Source organism: Chiloscyllium punctatum, chromosome 4 (assembly GCF_047496795.1).
Source record: "Chiloscyllium punctatum isolate Juve2018m chromosome 4, sChiPun1.3, whole genome shotgun sequence".
NCBI lineage: Eukaryota > Metazoa > Chordata > Chondrichthyes > Orectolobiformes > Hemiscylliidae > Chiloscyllium > Chiloscyllium punctatum.
Genome location: NC_092742.1, coordinates 83,288,015 through 83,309,544, shown reverse-complemented (window position 1 = coordinate 83,309,544; position 21,530 = coordinate 83,288,015). Strand labels below are relative to the sequence as shown.

Below are 21,530 nucleotides of genomic sequence, written 5' to 3'. Positions count from 1 at the left end.
TTATGAGTCCTTGAAGAAAAGGAGATGGAGTTCTTCTTGGAAGTACAGTGCAATGGGGACTGCAACTGTTTGAAAGAATAGTGAAGCCTGGAACTTGGACTCTGTAGGTGATCAAATTGCAAGTATGATTTATGAGATAGTCTGAATGTAGGTTTGATCACTAAGCTGGAAGTTTCATTTCCAGATGTTTTGTCACCCTACTAGGTAACATTTTCAGTGGGCCTCCGGGCACTGCATTGTTCATGTTTCCTGCTTTCTATTTATATGTTTGGGTTTCTTTGGGTTGGTGACATCATTTCCAGAAGTGATGTCATTTCCTGATCTTTTTCTCAAGGGGTGGTAGATGGGGTCTAACTCGATATGTTTGTTGATTGAATTCCAATTGGAATGCCATGCTTCTAGGAATTCTCATGCGTGTCTCTGTTTGGCTTGTCTTAGGATGGATGTGTTGTCCCAGTTGAAGTGGTGTCTTTCCTCATCTGTATATAAGGATACTAGTGAGAGAGGGTTATGTCTTTTTGTGGCTAGTTGATGTTCATGTATCCTGGTGGCTAGTTTTCTGCCTGTTTGTCCAATGTAGTATTTGTTACAGTTCTTGCATGGTATTTTGTAAATGATATTAGTTTTGCTTGTTGTCTGTATAGGGTCTTTCAAGTTCATTAGCTGCTGTTTTAGTGGGTTGGTGGGTTTGTAGGCTACCATGATGCCAAAGGTCCGAGTAGTCTGGCAGTCATTTCTGAGATGTCTTTAATGTTGGGGAGAGTGGCTAGAGTTTCTGGACGTGTTTTGTCTGCTTGTTTGGGTTTGTTGCTGAGAAATCGGGGGACTGTGTTCATTGGGTACCCATTCTTTTTGAATACACTGTATAAGTGATTTTCCTCTGCTCTGGGTAGCTTCTCTGCTGCAGTGTGTGTTGGCTCATTGAAAAAATGTTCAGATGCAGTTTCGTTTGTGGATATTGGGATGATTGCTTCTGTAGTTCAATATTTGGTCCGTATGTGTTATTTTCCTGTAGACGCTGGTTTGAAGTTCCCCATTGTCTGTTTGCTCTACTGTGACATCTAGGGATGGCAGTTTTTGTTGTTGTTTTCCTCCTCTTCAGTGAACTTTATGCCAGTAAGGGTATTATTGATGGTCTTTAAGATTTCCTCTCATTTCTTTCGTTTAGTGATGACAAAGGTATCATCTACGTAGTGAACCCAGAGTTTGGGTTGGATAGTTGGCAGATCTGTTTGTTTGAGTCTCTGTATTACTGTCTCTGCTAAGAATCCTGATATAGGAGATCCCATGGGTGTTCTGTTGGTTTGTCTTAGGATTTGTTGTGGAAGGTGAAGTGTGTGGTAAGGCATAGGTCCACTAGCTTGACGATACTGTCCTTGCTGATGAAGTTAGTGGTGTTAGATGTATGTGTCTTTGGGTCTTCTAATAGTGTAGTCAGTGTTTTCTTAGCCAGGTTAATATTGATTGATGTAAACAGGGCTGTTACATCAAAGGAGACCATTATTTCATCCTCTTCTATCCTAGTGTCTTTGATGGTCTTCAGGAATTCTCGGGTGGAGTGGATGGAATGGCGGGAGTCTTCTACTAAGTGTTTTAGTCCTTGGTGTAGCTCCTTGGCCAACCTGTAAGTTGGTGTTCCAGGAAGTGAGACTATGGGCCTGAGGGGGGGGCTCCTGGTTTGTGAATTTTGGGTAATCCGTAGAAGCACGGTGTGTTGGATTCGTCTGGTTTCATTTTTTGGAAGTCGGTCTGATTTATTTCTCCAGATTTATGAAGTTTTTTGAATAGGGCTGTGATTCGGTTCTCTAGTTGTGGGGTTGGGTCTATCGCCACTTGTTGGTAAGTGTTGGTATCTGTAAGTAGCGCTTTGCTTTTTCAATGTAGTCTCTTCGATTTAGAATGACTGTCAAGTACCCTTTTTCTGCAGGTAGGATAATAATGTTTTTTTTAGTCTTTACAGTGCTTTCCTTTCTTGTGTATTGAGTGTGTATGATGACTTTTTATGTTCTATTCAAGTTGTAATTTATAGTTTGTTCCAGCCATGATTTGTTTGTTAATTTGTGTGTAACTTACATTGAAACTGTATCACGTTACAGTCGAAGTTGCGAATAAAATCTTGTTGGAAATGTAAAGGCCACTTCTCTCTGCTTTTGTTTCCTTTTTAAAATGTGTACTTCACCAGGGATTGTAAGAATTGCTGCAGGGTTTGAGAGTAAAGAACTTTACACTCATTGTGAACACTCTGTGCCCAGCACTGGGGTGGAGCAGAGATTGCAGACTGGAGTTGAAGGGTTGTGTACCTAACTTTACACAGGGTCTTGGGCACTGCCTCACCTGCATTCATTACAGCACGGACATTTTGGTCATCTCCATTAACACAACTGCAGGCTCATCCAAGACACAGCATTTCTTAGCTTCCACTGCAGCGATTCCACTAATGTTCAAAGTACCATTGGACCTCAGAATGGTGCCACGCCAGCGTACTCTGTTCTCAGATAAATACGGGGTCAGATAATTTAAGACTGCTGTCGTCATGGCTACAGTATCAATGTTAAGAGGGGAATCTAGAATCTCACAGTAGTCAAGCAATGTGTACTTCAACAGGTTAAAGCTCTAGGGGAGGTGTGTGTGTGTTTATGTATGAAAGAAATTATGTGCATGTGTGCACACATGTGTGTGTGCGTGTGTGTATGTGTGTACGTAAGTGTGTACATGCACATGTATGTGTATGTGCTTGTGTGCATGCATGTGTGTGTGTGCGCACCCATGCATGTGTGTGTGTGAGAGTGTTTGTGTATGTGTGTGTGCGTGCACAAGGTTGCATGTGTGTGTATGTGTTGGTGTGTGTGAGAGTGTGTGTGTATGTGTGTGCAGGCGTGTATGTGTATGCACATGCCTGCATGTTTACACGTGTCTGTGTGTGTTCACTCACGCATGTAAATGTGTGCGTGTGTACGTGTGTGTGTGTGTGTGCGCGTTTGTGTGTGTGCAGGTGCCCATGCATGCGTTTGTGTGTGTGCACACGTGCACGTGTGTGTATGTGTGAGAGAATGCGTGTGTGTGCACGTGTGTGGAAGTGTGTGTGTGCACGCATGTGTGTGTGAGAGTGTGTGTGTGTGTGTGTGTGTGCATCCATGTGTGTGTGAGAGTGTGTGTGTGTGTGTGCATCCATGTGTGTGTGAGAGTGTGTGTGTGTGCATCCATGTGTGTGTTTGTGTGTGTGCGCGCATGTGTGTGTGTGTGCACCTACGTATGTATATGTCTGTGTGTGTCCACGCATGTGTGTGTGCATGTGTGCATGTGCATGTGTTCATGTTTGTGTGTGTGTGTGTGTGTGTGTGTGTGTGTATGTGTGTGTGTGTTGGGTTGGGGCATGATACCAATATCTCCATGGAGCACAAACTTGAGCTCTCCTCTGGTGGGTCCACCTGCACCAAATGGAGTGCAGTAGTTCAAGAAAGCAGTTCAACACCACCTTCTCAAGGTTAACCATGGATGGTAATGAACATTGGTCCAGCCCTGGATGGATGCAGTCAGTGGTACCATCTGATCTGGGGAAGACAGTGATCTTTGTAGGAAAGGGTCATCCCTCATAGAACAAGGATGGTCATCAGCAGCAAATTGCTATATGTTTCAAAATTCTCCTGTTCAAGCTTGGAAGAAGCAAAATGCAGAAAAGAACACTTATAGCCTCAGTCACTCAGGACAAGTGATCTCTACGATACTCTGAGGTTCTGTTGGTGTTGTAATGAGGAGCAGACTTCATTAACGACTTTCTTCGTGAGGTGCAGACATCTGACATTTCTGAGTTCCTCACCACCTTGGGTGCCACAGTGGCTCAGTGGTTAACACTGCTGCCTCACAGCACCAGGGACCCAGGTTCGATTCCAGTCTTAGACAAGCTGTGCGGAATTTGCACATTCACCCTGTGTCTGTGTGGGTTTCCTCCCACAGTCCAAAGGTGTGCAGGTTGGGTGGTCTGACCACACTAAATTATCCATAGTGGCCAGGGATGCATAGGTTAGGTAGTTAGCCGTGGGATTACTGGGCAGCATGCTCATTTGAAGAGCCAGTGCAGACTTGCTAGGCCAAATGGCCTCTACTGCAGTGTAGGAATTAGCTATGAAGAGTCCTTCATCTCTTCCCCAATTCTGCTTGGTATCCCCTCTGCTCATTCCCCCCAGTTCTCTGTGCTCCAAGGAGAATAACATTCATGGCACTTGTGACTTTGCAGGTGCAGAAGCCTTGAAGTCAGGATCAAGTACCTGCGGGTATTAGCACCTTCAATAAACTTAGAAAGCACCAAGCATTCCTATATTCACAGCAACAATCAGTGCAAATTCAAACCACTACTAACCTGTGAGTAGTTGATGATCCCTTCAAATAGTCCTGGTGGGAGATTGCAGCTACCGAACGCCTGTTCACCATATGTGGTGAAGAAAGGACATTAGTAGAAATTTTGAATTGAGAGGATGGTAGTGCTGATGTTAAATCAGCATTAGATCTCGACTGCAGTCACGGTCTGACCATTACACAGGCTGCGCCCACTTTATTGTCCCAATTAACATGAAATCATCAGTCAAAGCATTGAGTATAGGAGTTGGGAGGTCATGTTGTGGCTGCACAGTTCGGCCACTTTTGGAATATTGCGTGCAATTCTGGTCTCCCTCCTCTCAGAAGGATGTTGTGAAAGTTGAAAGGGTTCAGAAAAAATTTACAAGGATGTTGCCAGGGTTGGAGGGTTTGAGGTATAGGGAGAGGCTGAACAGGCTGGGGCTGTTTTCCCTGGAGCATTGGAGGCTGAGGGGTGACCTTATAGAGGTTTATAAAATCATGAGGGGCATGGATAGGATAAATAGACAAGGGTGGGGGAGTCCAGAACTAGAAAGTGTAGGTCTAAGGTGAGAGGGGAAAGATAGAAAAAAGACCTGTCTGGTAACTTTTTCACACAGAGGATGGTACATGTATAGAATGAGCTGCCAGAGGAAGTGGTGGAGGCTGGTACAATTACAACATTTAAAAGGCATTTGGATGGGTATATGAATATCAAGGGTTTGGAGGGATATGGGCCAAGTGCTAGCAGATGGAACTAGATTAGATTAGGATATCTAGTTGGCATGGAAGAGTCGGACCAAAGGGTTTGTTTCCGTGCTGTACATCTTTTTGACTCTAATTCCAGCATGACTCACACCAGAGGTGTATACCTGCATCACAGATACCACTTTGGACCTTCAGAGCCATGTATAGCATCCGCAGTGTGGTACGTGTGCGTGTAAATGCAACACTCATGTTTTGGGCTGTTAAATTTTACCCAGCAATACAATTTCTTGATTCCCAGTCAACTCTGACTTGCTTTGCCATTTTTGCCGCTGAATAGAACTGGAAAGGACATGACAGACTTGTCAATCCTGTCAAATAAACTGAAGGTCAGGACTACCCAGAAGCACCAAGCATTCCTATATTCACAGCAACAATCAGTGCAAATTCAAACCGCTACTAACCTGTGATGATCCCTTCAAATAGTCCTGGTGGGAGATTGCAGCTACTGAACGCCTGTTCACCATATGTGGTGAAGAAAGGACATTAGTAGAAATTTTGAATTGAGAGGATGGTAGTGCTGATGTTAAATCAGCATTAGATCTCGACTGCAGAAGCTTCATGAATGTTGCTGTTTTAGCCAACACAAGGGGTTCACATTCACGACAGAGAAAAGGAAATGCCTGTCTGATTAGAGAAGGAGGCTTGCATTGACGTAGCGCCAGTGCAGCACATCCCAGAGCATCCTGCAGGCACAGCTGAACTTTTCAAAGCATCGTTGATGCTGTAATATAGTAATGCAGCCACCAATCTCTGTGCTTCAAGCTTCCACATACAGCAACGTGACAACTGCCTGGTCGGTCTGTTTCTCACTTCGGTGGTGTTAACTTGGTGAATAAATATCAGCCTTGACATCAGGGAGAATCATTCCTCAAAACCATCCGTCCAAGAGGATGCAAAGGGTTTTCCCACATCACTGATTTGAAATGTGGCACAACCGACAGTGCAGCACTCCCTCAATACTGCTCTAAGATTTCAGCATTGACTCTGACACTCAACTCTTCAAAATGGGGCTTGAACCCCCTAATTATAATTCAGAGCCTCGAATGCTACCAGTGAACCAAAGCTGACTACAGTAACATAGTTTGTTGATCCCAATGCCAAACCACAAGCCCATTGTCTGTGGCCCAGATAATAGTGGTAGAACTATCAGTTGAGCATCTCTGACATGACACTGTTGGCCTCATAGCTGTATACAGTACATCTTTATAATGGATGATTGCAAAACTTCTTTGAACTTCACAGTCTCTGACTGATCCCACATGTTCCTATCTGAGGCAGATGTCTTCCAGCTGTTTCTTTCCTTGTCAGTCACAGTTCTCTGAAGTGCAGCTTTAACACATTGCTGATGCACTTACTATGAGATTGTTAATACTGAATAACTCTTGTGTTTGTAATATTGTGTTTAGGGGCTAATCAAGTGAAAGCCAAATGCCATAATTTGGAAGAAGTTTACTCTGTAAAAGAGAAGCTTCAGTTATTAAAAAAAATTATCAGAGCAAAGCTAATCCACACAGTTCTGATTCCTATATATCGTTCATCAAATTGATCCTTCAGGTGCAGTCATCATTTGATGAGTAAATCACAATTTCCTGTTCTCTCATTTCATGTATGATTGTCAGCAATATTCGCAATTTTACAATTGTGTTAAATTGCTTCAGTGCATATTTGCCATAGCAGTGTTTTACCCACTCATTCCGCGGCATATTCTCGAATCACCTGTGGGACTGCTTGTACTATTTTAAGCTTTTAGTGAGCATACAGCTAATTGGAGACATCTGAACAGCATACTTTGAAGATTCAAATCTTCGTGCTTTAAAAATGTCTTGGATTAACATGTGATGGTATTTTCTGAAAATGTAATGGTGTGGTGAGTCACTTTGAGCTGATTTCACAGACTTAAAGAACATAGTATCCTTTTCCAAGATGCTGAGTTAACATTATTCCAGGGGGGAGAAGCAATACATTTTTAGTTTGAAATCGATTTTTCACAGTAGTCAGGGAGGTGAAGTATAGAAATGACCAGCACTAAATGATTTGTAATCTGCATGACATCTTGCTCCTTGTTGGTGTGGTGATGCTCCCTTAACAGCTCAAAATGCAAATAAACCTAGTGCCTAGATTCTATGCACTATAGCACTCTCAGCACAGGCTATGTTCTGGAGATTATTCTGTAGAGTATGTATTAGTTTATCTATAAATAAACCCAACAGAGAGCTTCAAGTTACCAGAATCTATGTATCTTTAGACAATTAAGAAGATTACGACATGGTGTCAGGAGTGACCATGTTATTTCATTATGTGAAGCCTGGTGTTTTTTTTAGAAACCAGCCTTACCAAGCTCTGAGGCTAAGGGGGGACAGCAACAAACAAAATGAAATAACAGCCATGAAGTTCCTACATTATAGAAAACTGAAGAAAATAAGATTCTTCACAATCTATGAACATTTCTAAGAAGCAATAGATGACTTATACTCCATCATGTCTAAAGTTTATTCCAAATGTGAATGGCTATAAGGAACGACCCTGCACTGACCTAAGAGAATGCACGTTTAAAGTCAAACATCAATTACAGAAACAGTTTGCATTCAAGAACAATATAGAGTGAACAGAACAAGTTTCAAGCCTATGTACGTTCAAATGGCACCTGGAGCATAATTTAAAGGCCTTACAAAACAAATGTATGGAGATTGACTCCAGACCAGGGGATACAACAAAATGTTCTCTTGGGTGCGAGATTGAGAAAGAAGGCAAGAAATTCCAGGATATTACTGAGTACCTACCAACATGCAGTGAAATCAGCAATGTAGCAATTGCAATAATAACTGGGAACACATTCCAAACAAAAAGAACTGTACAAGACAGAGAAACTATACCTAAATCAAACAGCAACCTACAGACAAGAAACACGGAGGCAGAAATTAAGATTTGCTTGAACTGGACAAGTTGGGAGAAACTGGATGGGAGAAACTGGATTGCAAATAAGAATAGAAGGGACTCATTAGGTGCTTCAAAAATGAGACTAGGTTCAGGTCGAAACTGGGGATCGTGAAGCAGTGGTAACCACAGAAGATTCAGCACATTTCTGAATCCTTCAAAATTAGATGCTGAAACTGAAGGATGCGAGAGTTTCTGAATTCAGAAATGAGGCAGGATAGAAATTTCAGGGGTATGAGATGTTCAGGAAAGGCAGTTTGGAGGGAGTGCGATGTCCAGGACAATTTGATGGCAGTCAGAGTTCTCCAGTAGAAGGAGTCACTGTGCCTCAGGTGGGGAATGGAGTTAGGAAAGTGGGTCCTTCATTTGACCAATGAGGGAATTGAATCCATACTATTGGTATCACTCTGCATCATAAACCAGCAGTCCAGCCAACCCCAGTGTCCAAGCTTCTCAACCTTGCCTGAAGCATGGCGGCCTTCAAGTTAAATTGCCACCAGTCATCTCTCACTCTAATAAGAGAGCAGGACTATGGTCCTCTGGGACTCTGGCAACTGCAGCTCTGTTTTACATGTTGGAACAAATTTATAATGAAGTCAGGAACTGAGTGGCTCTGTCGGAACTCAAACTGAGCATCAGTGAGGCTACTCCCAAGCAAATGCTGTTTGAGGACACTGTCATCACTTTGTTCTTCGTCAGGTTATATTTGTGCTAGTTTTTCTGGATGGGACATGAACAGAAAAGGTTTGGAGGGATATGGGTCAAATGCAGGCAAGTGGCACTAGTTTAATTTAGGAACATGGTCGGCATGAACTAGTTGGGCCAAAAGGTCTGTTTCCATGCTGTGTGACTCTATGATATGCCAGGGCTGTTTTCCACATTGTTAGGTAGGTACCAATCTTGCCAGTAATGTTATTGAAAGGAATGCCAGTGGATAGGCAATGGCACAAATACAACGAGTGAATGGGTGAGCTACAAAAACTGCTTCTTCCTGTCTAGCGTAAGAGTGCAAAGAAAACAGTTGCCAAACCATGGCTGACAAGGGGAGTCAGAGACAGTGTTAGATGCAAAAAAGAGGCAAACAAATTGGCAAATTAAAACAGTAGATTTGAGGATTGGGAATAGTTTAGAATAGTCAGAAAAGGAGGAACAAGGAATTAATTATAAAGAGGAAAATATAGTATGAGAGTAAGCTTTTGGTGAACATAAGAACTGACTGTAAAAGTTTCTATTGGTATCTAAAGTGAAAAAGAATGGTGAAAACTAACACATGTCCCTTACAGTCAGAAATGGGGCAATTTATAAGGGGAAACAACGAAATGGCTGACAAACTACATTCATACTGTACTTCTGTCTGCACAAAGGAGGATACAATTAACAATGGGAACTTATAAACAACAACATCTCGAGTCCAGAGATATGTAGGTTGGGTGGAATATGGGAAATGTGGGGTTATGGGGATAGGGTGGTTCGGATGGAGGTTGGGGTGGGTCTGAATGGGATGCTCTTCAAAGGGTTGGTGTGGACGCAATGGGCCAAATGGCCTGCTTCCACACTGTAAGGGTTCTGTTCTTCTATTTATCTCAGTCCCTTTCGACACCAACATTTTTACAATCTCCCACCATTACAAAATAATCCGCACTTTCATCCCTCTTACCAAAGTGGATAATCTCGTACTGATCTACATTACATTCCAGCTGCTATGCTCTTGCCTACTTAGTCAACCTGCCTAAATCCCACTGCAGCCTCTCCTCAGCTTCCTCACAGTTCCCATTCCCACTAAGCTGTGCACCACCTGCAAAGCTGGGAATATTCTAAATTTTGCCCAACACCCAAATCATTAGTATAGATTGTGAACAGTGAGAGGAACAACCCCTGCTGTTCCTCCTTGTTCACAGTCTGCCAATATGAGAATTGGTCATTTGATCCTACTCTCCATTTCTTGCCTACTAATCCTCAAGCCACGCTGGTATATTACCCCCAGTCACTTTAATTTGTCACAAAGCTGGTCCTTTTTTCTAAAAGCTGTTCCTTTCCTCAAGGATACCGTGTCGCTGATTATTTTCATAGGCGTCATAAAACACTTTGGGCTCCGAATCAGCTGGGTTAGTACAGAGATGAAAAGGTTATTGGGAGGCCTCTTTGTTTATATGTAAACAGATCAGAGTTTAGGCCACAATTGAAAGGGTTTGGAAAAGATTTACAAGCATGTTGCCAGGGTTGGAGGATTTGAGCTATAGGGAGAGATTTAACAGGCTGGGGCTGTTTTCCCTGGAGTGTCAGAGGCTGAGAGGTGACCTTATAGAGATTTACAAAATTAGGAGAGACATGGATAGGGTAAATTGGCAAAATCTTTTCCCTGGGGTCAGCGAGTCCAGAACTAGAGGGCATAGTTTTAGGGTGAGAGGGGAAAGATATAAAAGAGACCTAAGGGGCAACTTTTTCACACAGAGAGTGGTACGTGCATGGAATGAGCTGCCAGAGGAAGTGGTGGAGGCTGGTACAATTGCAAATTTAAGAAGCATTTGGATGGGTATATGAATAGGAAGCGTTTGGAGGGATATGGGCCAGGTGCTAGCAGGTGGGACTAGATTGGGTTAGGATATCTGGTCGGCTTGGACCGAAGGGTCTGTTTCCATGCTGTACATCTCTATGACTCTGACACAGTTTTCATGCTTTAGAAGTAACCTGGATAATGAAAGGGGCGTGGTGAGTCCTAGGAGCTGAAGTCTTGGTTGAGTCAGTGCAGCAGTGGATCTGTGTGGAAACAGGCTGCTGGACTCTCTCTCCTTTAGCCCTTCTAACTTCAACCTGTAAGTCTCTGTTTCATTTTCCTGTGTTTAAGGGGTTTGTTTACTGGGGACTGTTGCATGTATTTTTCAGAACAGCATAATTAAGTCTAGTTTGGATAGACTGAGTTCTGTGAGTATTCTATATTCTGTTCTTTGTGTTTCATTCTGTAATTTTGTGAATACATTTTTTACCTGTTTAAAAATCCTGTAGTCAACCTAGCTAACTTACTCCAGGTAATTGTTACTGTACACTTACCAAAACAAATTGCAAAGTTATGGTCTGGGCTGCCTGTTTAAGAATGTTTTGAGTGGCCTGGCCTAGTCCAAACAAATTTTATTCTCCTCCTGTGTTGGACTTTATTAAAAGCTTTCTGAAAATCTATGTTCACTATTCCACTGTGTGAGTAACCTCAAAAAAAAATTTCATCAAGCATCATTTCCCTGTTGCTTCTGTCCTTCCAGATAATTAATTTGTAAATATCCAGTAAGAATATCGTTTATAATAAATTCAAATATTTTCTTGACTCCTGACTTTGGGCTAACAGGTCTGTACTTTCTCATTTACTCTCCTCTTCCTTTCCAAACAATGGGGTTACATTTCCAATCTTCAGGCAGCACTGCAGAATTCACAGAATTCACATCCATCATCTCCATAGCCATCACTTACAATATGTCATTGGGTGCTGGGGATTTGGCAATGTTCAGTCCCAATAGTTTCTCCAACACTTTTCTTACTATTACTCGTTTCTTTCAATGCCACATTCTCACTGGACCACTTGATCCTGAATATTTCATGGAGACTCCTGTGTCTTGCTCTGTGAGGACAGACACAAAGAACTGACTTGATCCCTCTGCCATTTCTCGATTTCCTGTTAAAGAATCTTCTGTCTCAGCCTGTAACAGATCCACATTTGCCTTTGCTAGTCTTTTGCTTTCGGCGTACTCTTTACATTCCATTTTTTGTAATAGTTGCTATTTTAATTTTCTATTTTCTCTCTCCCTCCCAGCATTAGTTTCTTGGTCCTCCTTTCTAAAAAGATTCTAGAAATTCTAAAACTATTGCAATCAAATGCCCACCCCCCTGCATTTTTAGGCAAATTCTAAGCCTTTTCCTTTGATCAAATGCAATATTTGACTTCCCTGGTCAGTCCTTACTTTTTCTTTTGTTAGGTGTTTTTACCTTTAAGGAACATGGGTCAGGACATACCCAGGGCAGTGATGGCAGTATCTGGCATATTACCTGTAAGGTATTACTCCATGATTGTGATTATGTCACGCAGTTGTTTGACTAGTCTGAGAGACAGCTCCCAATTTTGGCACAAGCCCCCAGATGTTAGTGAAGAAGGTCGACAGGGCTGGGTTTGCCATTTCCAGTGGTGAGACTGATCCTGGATGGTCTATTGGTTTCTGGAATCTCAAGAACACTGAAAGATTGAAACATCCACTATCTCTACAACTTATGAAACTCTACTGTTCAGACCATCATGTCCTGGAACCACTTAATCCCACAAATTTCTCCAGGACTGATTTCCTTAAAACCTTAATCTCAGTTGACTTTTGATTGTCCACAATATTTGGAATGTTGCAATGTATTAGTTTGGGCCTCTAAAGTACTAAGCCAGTGATTAGCCATTTCGGGTGTAGGTTTGCTCGCTGAGCTGAAAGGTTCACTTCCTCCCTGGCCAGACTTTGTAGTCTTGATTTCGAGGAAGGGGTGAGACAAATTGAAAATTCTTCACAGGCCATCAAGCTTATTTCTTCAAAATTGAACCATTTTGGGTTTTTTTTTAAAGTCTGTTTAACTCTGTAGGAAAGGAGCATATGGATAAATAAATAATCAAAACACCAAACAACTTCCTCATTCTATAGTTTTATTAGTAAATCAGTAATGCACTGTGTTGGAAAACATTATGCATTTTATTTGTAATGGAAAGGAAAAGCCATAAGATTGAATATTTTTTTGTAAGCTTTGACATCTACAAGACATTGCTTCCGTTAGCCATTGGAGAAGAGCTCTCTTCCATTCTAACAGTCTTTTTCACTAGTCGTACTTTGTTCCTCAGGTTGTGACTAAAGTTAGCAACAAAGGATCTGTCAATGAAAAGCCTGTTGATTACAGAAACCACACATACATTGTATGTGATTAAGGACAAGGGCAGCACTAAATGCCACAGACGCAGTGATGCAACCAACTGTACACCAGAACTGTACAATTAAATATCTCCTCAAGTTTTGTTCTGTCCAAACCACTAAGGTTCAACTTTTTTCAAACAAAAAAAATCAGTAGCTGTTTAGAAACTTGCATCGTTCTTCTATAATCAATCTATAATGGTATACAATTTTTTTTTTAAAAGTGCAAACTTTTGGCGACACTTCTTGCATTCAGGATATTGCCATTTCATCGTGCCCACTTATAGAAGCACTGGTTTTATTCACTGTCTCCCCTCAAGGCTCCATTTGTCCTTCACACTAAACGTCCTACTACAAACAAAGAGAAATGAGAACGCATTAGTGTTCAGTTTAGCCAAGACTAACTTCTCAGATTGTTAATGTCGTTCACCTTCAACTTAACTGTGAAAAGAGCAATTAGTAAGCAACTGGACAATTTTCAGTGTAGCTAGAACTCTCAGAAACAAACTAATACCTTTACACTTAACGTCTGACATGCCAGTCAATGACCTCATCATCTCTAGAATTTGGCATGAAATAGAGACTTATATAGTACTTTTCACAGTCTCTAGATGGTTCAAATCCCTTCACAGCCAATCAAATGCTTTTTAAAGTGTAGCTGCTGCTAACGTAGTAACTCATTTGCACTCAACACACTCCCAGAAACAGCAATGCGATGTTGCCCCAATGGTCTGTTTGTTTGTGACACAGATTGAGGCATAAATATTGACCTGGCCATTGGGATTAACTTCCCTACATACGACACTCAACTCGAAAGAGTGCGAATGGAACTTTAACATCGACCTAAGAGGAATCAGTTATGACATCTCCTCTGAGAAATGGCTCCTCTGAGACAGCAGCCAAGTGTCAGCCTTGATCTTTGTGCTCAAACCCAGGAGTGGGACTTTGAACTCAAAAGAGGCGAGCATGCTACCCACTGAGCCACAGCCCAAAATGGAAAAAGGGAGGGAAACCTTAACCCAAGAAGGAACCATTTACTTTGTAGTGAGGACATTCTCTCTTATGTAAAATAGGAACTAAAGCTTTAACCTAATGTAATATACTTGATCTTTTCACTTGCATTACAGTAGCTCTATCTTTTGATTAGATGGTTTGACTTCCATTACAGATTTAAGACCAACGGGAAGTCTTAACATTGAACCTAACAGCCATGCTTACAACAGCTGAAAAGGTATTAAATGTTAATAGTGTCATACAGCATAGAAACCGACCCTTCAGTACAACTAGTCTATGTCAAAGTTTCTCAAACTAAACTAGTCCCACTTGCCCGCGTCTGGCCGATATCCCTCTGAACTTTTCGTATTCATGTATTTGTTCAAATGTCTTTTAAATGTTGTAACTGTACCTGCATCTACCACTTCTTCAGGCAGTTTATTCCACAAATGAACAAACATCCCTCTGTGTGAAAAGTTTGCCCATCAGGTCCCTTTTAAATTGCTCTCCTCTCAACTTAAAAATAAGTTCCCTAGTTTTGAATGTCCCCTGAAATAGAGGGTCATTGCAGGGTGACAGCCAAAAAAGAAGTGAATTAATCTTCCTGATATCTTGCATCTCCCAAGATCAACGAGATATGCAGCTTTACATGAAATGAGTGCAGACTGGTGAGAATACTCTTAAGAACTTGTAGACAAGAACAGGTAAGACCATAAGGGATAGAAGAACTAGGCCGTTCAGTCCATCAAATCTGCAAGCCATTCAGCGAGATCATGGCTGATCTGACAATCTTCAGCTCCACGTTCCTGCCTTTCCCTGTAAACCTTGATTTCCTCGGTTGATCACAGCCTTGAATACACTTAACGACCCAATCTCGCTAGCTGTCTGCTGTAAAGAATACCGCAACCCTCTGATGGAAGAAATTCCTCCTCATCTCTGGCTTAAATGGGTGACTCCTTACTCTGAGATTTTACCTCTGGTTCTAGACTGTTCCCACAAGGGGGAACAGCCTGTCTGCATCTGCCCTGTCAAGTCTCCTAAGAATCCTGGATTTTTCAGTGAGTCTCCTCTCAGCCTTCTAAACCCCAATGTGTACAGGGGCAACTTCATTCCATTATAAACAGTCTCCCCATGCCTGCTATCAACTGAGTGAGCTATCTCTGCACTACATCCAATACCAGTCCATCTTTCCTTAGGTAAGGGGCCGGAAACTGTTCACAGTATTCAAGCCGCAGTCTGGCAAGTGCCTTGTCTAGTTTTAGAAAAACCACTCTACACTTACACTCCAACTCCTTTGAAACAAAAGTCAATCACTGATCTCATCCAGGAAGTTCCTTGAATGAAGCCATCACCCGCATATATTTTGCTTAAAACAATGTTTGGAAATAGGGGTAGCAGCACACCCTGTGAGCAGCCCGAATGGCCACTTGTTGGTCGCTGAAAAACTGGTAGCACAGCTGGCAGTGGGCAGGAGCATATTTTGACAGATCGGATTGGATCCAGATGGTTCGGCAGAGGTGAACCTCTGAGAAATTTTGGGTAATGAGTAAATTGTACCCTGTAGAAGCATAGCAGGGAATCATTTTCTAATCTATGCCATACTTTTCCTTTTAGACAATAGCAGCTGAGCGTAATAAAATAAATATGCAGTGAATAAAACAGCTTGTCAGAAGCAATTATTTTCATGTTTCACTTCCCCAGACACCTGACTCTGGGGAAGTTGGAAAGCAGATAAAATGCCACCAGCCATTCTAATTTAACATGATCATCACTGTTAGCATACTGATAGCATACTGGTGTTTCTTTCTCATGTTTGTGAAATGGGAGAGAGAGGGTCCATTTGAGAGTTGAGCTCAGCAGCGGTAGTCAGGATTGAGATGTTCTGAACCGCATTTGGCTCGAATTCCTGCTGAGGTTTCCACCATCATTACAGCCAGTCTTCAGCCAATGAGGTTTACACAATGAGGTGCGATATCATGGAATGCAGCCCAAGACACTGGACGAACCCTCATGGCATTCCAGAGGCTCGGAATACTGCGGGGGATAACTCACCTCATAGCTCCCCAAAGCAGCAGTGTGTACTATCTGCAGGATGCACTGCAGAAATTCACCAAAGGTCCTCAGGCTGCACTTTTTAACCTACAACCACTTCCATCTCTAAGGATGAGAGCAGCAAGTTCTCCTCCAAGCCACTACCATCCTAACTTCACTGTCACTGGGTCAAAATCTTAGAATTCCCACCCTAAGGGCGTTGTGAGTCAACCCACAGCAGATGGACTGCAGCAGTTAAGGAAGGCAGCTCACCACCACCTTCTCAAGGGCAACTCGGAGCGGGCAATAAAACGTTAGCCAACCAGCAATGCCCACATTCCACCAGTGAATTAAAAAAAAGAATTAGCACTGAAGACTTGGGCACCAGAGCAAAGTGAGCCTCTCAGCCAGGCTGATCCTGTCCAGCAACAACATTGACATTTACTTTTCAATGTAGAAAATGGAGCAGAAAGCTCCTTTCCACATTAAGTTACCACCCCATCTGACTCCTCTCAATCCTCATCACAGTGATGAATGGTATCGTCAACAGTGCTATCAAGCTGTTCCAACTCCCCGATAACTTCATCGTCAATTCTCAGATTGGGTTCTACCAGGACCACTCAACTCCAGATGTCACCACAGCCTTGGTCCACATGTGGACAAAAGTGCCGAATTCAAGAAGTGAAGTGAAAGTGACTACTCTTGACATCAGGGGAGAATTTGACCAACTGTGACATTGGGAACCTTTGTAAGATTGACCCACAGGGACTCAGGGAAAATTCTCTACTGGTTTGAGTCTGGTACAATGGAGGAATGATGTGGATATTGGAGACCAATGATCCCACATCCAGGTCATTGCTGCAGGAGTTCCTCAGGGTAGTGTCCTAGACCCAATTATCGTCAGTAGCTTTATGAATGACCTTGCTTCTACCATAATGTCAGAACTGCAGATGTTCACTGATGGCTAGAAATGTGGCAGGTCCAGCAGCATCAGAAGAGTTGGCTGGCTTCAAGACTGGCTTCTGATCTGAAACATCGACTCCCATTCTCCTCTGATGCTGCCTGCCGCGCTCCTATATAATGTTACACTACTAAGTTTGATATCTAAGGATAACCGAGCTGACTTAACCTCGATTTATCTTTGATTACCTTCCACTTAATTGAATGCAAGTATGAAATGATCTGAGTAATTTTGAATTCAACTCTACAGGAAGAAATCTGTCTTGAGCTGTACCACAAAAGAGATGATAACTCAATTGCTCAACAAAAAGTCCCAACTGATATGGAAGTTCCTTTGGGTGTGTGTAAAAGCAGCTAATAAAGTACTGCCCAAGATAAAATTTCTGTTCTCATTTTCTGTCATAGTTCATTCTTAAACTGGCGCCTTTACTGACCTACTTGTCCATCTCGAGTTTTAATACTTTGCTCTTAATGAACCATATTCACACTCACTCTCCATAGCTGTGGATTTGTTGTGGCTAAATAAAACTCAAAGGATCTGGAGGGGGGCTTGAGATTGCAGTACAGTTGGATATTTTTATCTCCAATGTAACTAAAGTATCAGCATGACCATGTGTAGAGGAGGTTTTCCAAACTCCTTTGAGGCAAGTTAAGAGTCAACCACATGGCTATGGGTGTGGTATCATGTAGGCCAGACCAGGTAAGGATAGCAATTTCCTTCTCTAAAGGACATTAGCAAACCAGATTGGGTTTTTCCAACAACAGATTTGTGGCCATCATTAGACTCTTAATTCCAGATTTTTATCAAATTCAAATTCCACCGTCCACCATGGTGGGTTTCGGAACTGGGTCCCCAGCTCATTACCTGGGTCTGTGGATTAACAGTTCAGTGATAATATCACTAGGCCATTGCCTCCCCATATTCATGTGAGAATGGGTCCAGCAGGAGATGGGGCGGGGACACAATATGTAAAATGTCAACCTCATCGGTCCAATACATCATTTAGATTTTCTTCAATCATTCAGCTTATGATGGGTCTCAACATTTGACTAGCAATATATTCAGTGTTAAGCTAATAACTTTCCTTCACAAAGATGCAGTGATTTCTGAAATAAAAGATAGAGCCGATTACAGTACGCCCAGTGCTTAAATGAACTTCAGATAGAATTGACTATTAATTTAAATATTTACACTTCAAAAAGTCACTGAAATATTTAACCTTTAACTCTAGAATCTGATATCTTAAAACAAATGGCATTTTTATTTTATTCATAAACCTTGGTGAGCATGTTTTCTTATCAAATTGATGGGTATCAATCATGGAAGTGGATCATACATGTATTGACACTCCGGCCTGGATATCCATTCCAGGGACAAGTCAGGTAATTTATTCAACATTGTTGATCCACCTCCTGCCTGGCACTGCCCACCTCACGCATGGTGGGGAGATGGAGACAGACTGGAGTCCTGGCCTCAGCCTCTGGAAATAACATGGAGACAGGAATGGAGGTGGATATTTCCTAAGGCAGTTGATGCACTGGGGCAATGGACCAGTCATATAAATGAGTGTCTGGCACCCAAACCATCACCCCTACTAACCTTCCAAAACCCCAACACCCTTCCCCACACCAATCTCCTTCTATAATTCCCATGTCTCCTTCAAAATTTCTCATCAATTGTGTAGATGTACCTACAACAAATGGACTGCAGCGGCTCAAGAAGGAGGTACATTGCCTTCCCAAATAGGGATGAACAATAAACACTGTGGGATTTTAAAAAAAACCCTAGCCTTTCATGATTACTCACTAGTGACAGACTCATTAGTCCAATGGTAACACTTGAAAGTTTTCAAGATGCTCATAAAACTGTCAAAATAAATAATCATCCATCCAAACCCTCTTCAAAAAATTTAATGTCATTCAGAGCTCATAAAACAGTCACACAAATCAAAGCTCATAGTCAGTGGTTTATAATAGAGAAAATCTACCAGTGAGCCCTGATAAAAAGAGTTCTTGTCTTGATCAAGATGCTATTTATTACCTGATAGTAATTAGGTACAAGCTACATGAGTGAGTTAGATATGTTCATTATTCACTCAATCATACGATGTGGTGATTGCAGACTAAGCCAGCATTTATTGCCTATCCCTAACTATCGTAGAGAGGGGGACGGTGAGCTGCCTTCTTGAACTACTGAAGTCCATGTGGTGAGGTATATCCACAGTACTGTTAAGAACAGAGTTTCAGCTCTCAAATGAACCTTTCATTGCATCTCATAGATGGTACACACTGCTGCCACTATGGCGGTGAAGGAACTGAGTTTGGAAGGGGTTGGATAAGGTATTTGAATCCAGAATGTTGCTGTGTCGTGGATGGTGTCAAACCTCTTGAGTGTTGATGGAGCAGCGCTCATCCAGTTAAATGGAGAACATTCCATCACACTCCGGCTACAAACCTTGTAGATGGTGAACACGCTTAAAGAGACATACAGCAAGTTACCTGTCACTCTATTCCCAGCCCCTGACTGACTCTTGTAGCCCACAATCTCAATGTGACAAGTCTATTTTTGGTCAATGGTAATGCCCAGTATGTTGACAATGGATGAATTCAGCAAAAGTAATGCCATTAAATGCCATGGGAGGGGGTAATGGATGCATTCTTCCTTTTTGGAAATTGCACTGTATGGCACTTGCTATGAAGACTATGGCATAGTCTTGACAAAATCCTATGAGTCCTGATGAAGGGCTTTTGCCCGATACGTTAGTTTTCCTGCTCCTCGGATGCTGTCTGACCGGCTGTGCTTTTCCAGCACCACTCTAATGTAGACTCTGATTTCCAGCATCTGTAGTCCTCACCTTTGCCAAAGATCCTACCATGTTTTACTTTTCCTAACCAAAGTTCTTATGGCGTCATTAGATTGTGTGGGGATTAACGTAGCCTCCAGTATTAAGTCTTTCAGAACCATTATCTTATCTAATAATGCTCAGGTTGAGAATTTCTGCTGCTTCATTTTAACCCAGACAACAAAGGTTGACAGAGAAAGGTGTCTCGGTGATAGCACAACGAGGTTTCTGTTAGAGCTGAATTGATCATAAGGGAGGTCCCTTGGAAATAGTGATTAAAACTTGAGCAAAATCATGCTATTGGGCTCAACCAAACTGGCAGCCATTTCTTGGAGAAACCTTTAACAGTTAATTAAAAGCAGAAAGTGGGACAAGTACAGTTGTTTTTCTTCTGTCAAGAACTGGCATGTTAATGTCAGGTTAACAGGTTTGTAGGGAAGGTTGGATCACAATTGGATCACATGACATGAAATTGACAGGCAATGAATTAAATAGTTGGAGGTCAATTTACAGGTCAGAAAAGCATTGCACACGGCTGCCCTTGCCCTGGGGACAAGAAAAATAATAATAATAAATACATTTTGGAAGTCAGATGCTCTTCCATTTCTGAAGTTCAATTGCTTTTCTTTCCTTTCTCCAACTTTCAAAATATATTTTCTGCACGCTTTAGGTTTAGACTGCTCAGAAATGCTTGGGTCTTGCGCAAAAGCAGTGAATTTTCTGCATCGGATTAAATACCCCTGTCTGGGGTCAAAGTACAGTTTTCCTCCTTCATAAGCCATGGAACATAACTCCATAATTGTGTGAGAGCAGCGATTCATTGTGCAAAAGACAATTGGAATATTGTCCTTCATTGCTAGAGGGGTGGTGTTAAAAAACAGGGAGGTTATGCTGCAGGCATATAGGGTGCTGGTGAAACCACACTAGGGGCACCATGTACAGTTTTAGTCTCCTTATTTGAGAAAGGATGTACTGGCACTGGAGGAGGTTTACTTGGTTGATTCCAGAGTTAAGAGGGTTGGTTCATGAGGAGAGATTGAGTAGACCAGGACCATATTCACTGGAATTTAGAAGAATGATGGGGGACCTTATAGAAATATACAAAATTATGAATGGAGTAGATAAGACAGAAGCAGGGAGGTTGTTTCCACTGGTGGGTGAAACTAGAAACCATAGCCTCAAAATAACAGGGATCAGATTTAGGATTGAGTTTAGGAGCAACTTCTTCACTTAAAGGGTTGCGAATCTGTGGAATTCCATGCCGAGTGAAGCAGTTAAGACTACCTCATTGAATGCTTTTAGGGCAAGGATAGATAACGTTTTGAACAGTAAATGAATTAAAGGTTTATGATGAGCAGTGGAAGTGGAACTGAGTCCATGAAAAGAATGGCAGAGCAGGCTCGATGGGCCAGGTGGTCTACTCCTGCCCCCAGTTCTTATGTTCTCATAATCGTTCTTTGCAGGAGCAATTGAAAGTTGATCCCACAGACTGGACTCAATTTGCATTGCCTGTATTTACTTTGTTACCGCAATTATTTTCTTCCTTTATACTTTTTTGGGATGTGGACATCACCGTTCCTAAGTCCCCTTGAACTCACTGGCTCATTAGGCCCTTTGGGACGGGGGTTAAGAGTCAACTGCATTGTTGCAAGTTTGGAGTCAACTGTAGGCCAGATAGTTTAAGGACAGCAGATTTCTTTCCCTAAAGGGTATTCACACACCTGATGGTTTTCAACAACAGTTGGGG

The 21,530-nt window shown here is 42.1% G+C and overlaps 1 protein-coding gene across 3 annotated transcripts in view; it reads right to left on the bottom strand.

Annotated features, from left to right (window-relative positions):
• Positions 1–12,680: 12,680 nt before the first annotated feature.
• Positions 12,681–21,530, bottom strand: part of smoc1 (SPARC related modular calcium binding 1) — a 242,888-nt gene continuing 234,038 nt past the window's right edge. For 2 of the 3 annotated variants that reach the window (XM_072569186.1, XM_072569188.1), the window contains exon 13: positions 12,681–13,307. In XM_072569186.1, the coding sequence (XP_072425287.1) occupies positions 13,291–13,307 (17 nt within the window). In that variant the 3' untranslated portion in view covers positions 12,681–13,290. The remainder of the gene's footprint in view (positions 13,308–21,530) is intronic. The other variant, XM_072569187.1, reaches the window with a different exon arrangement.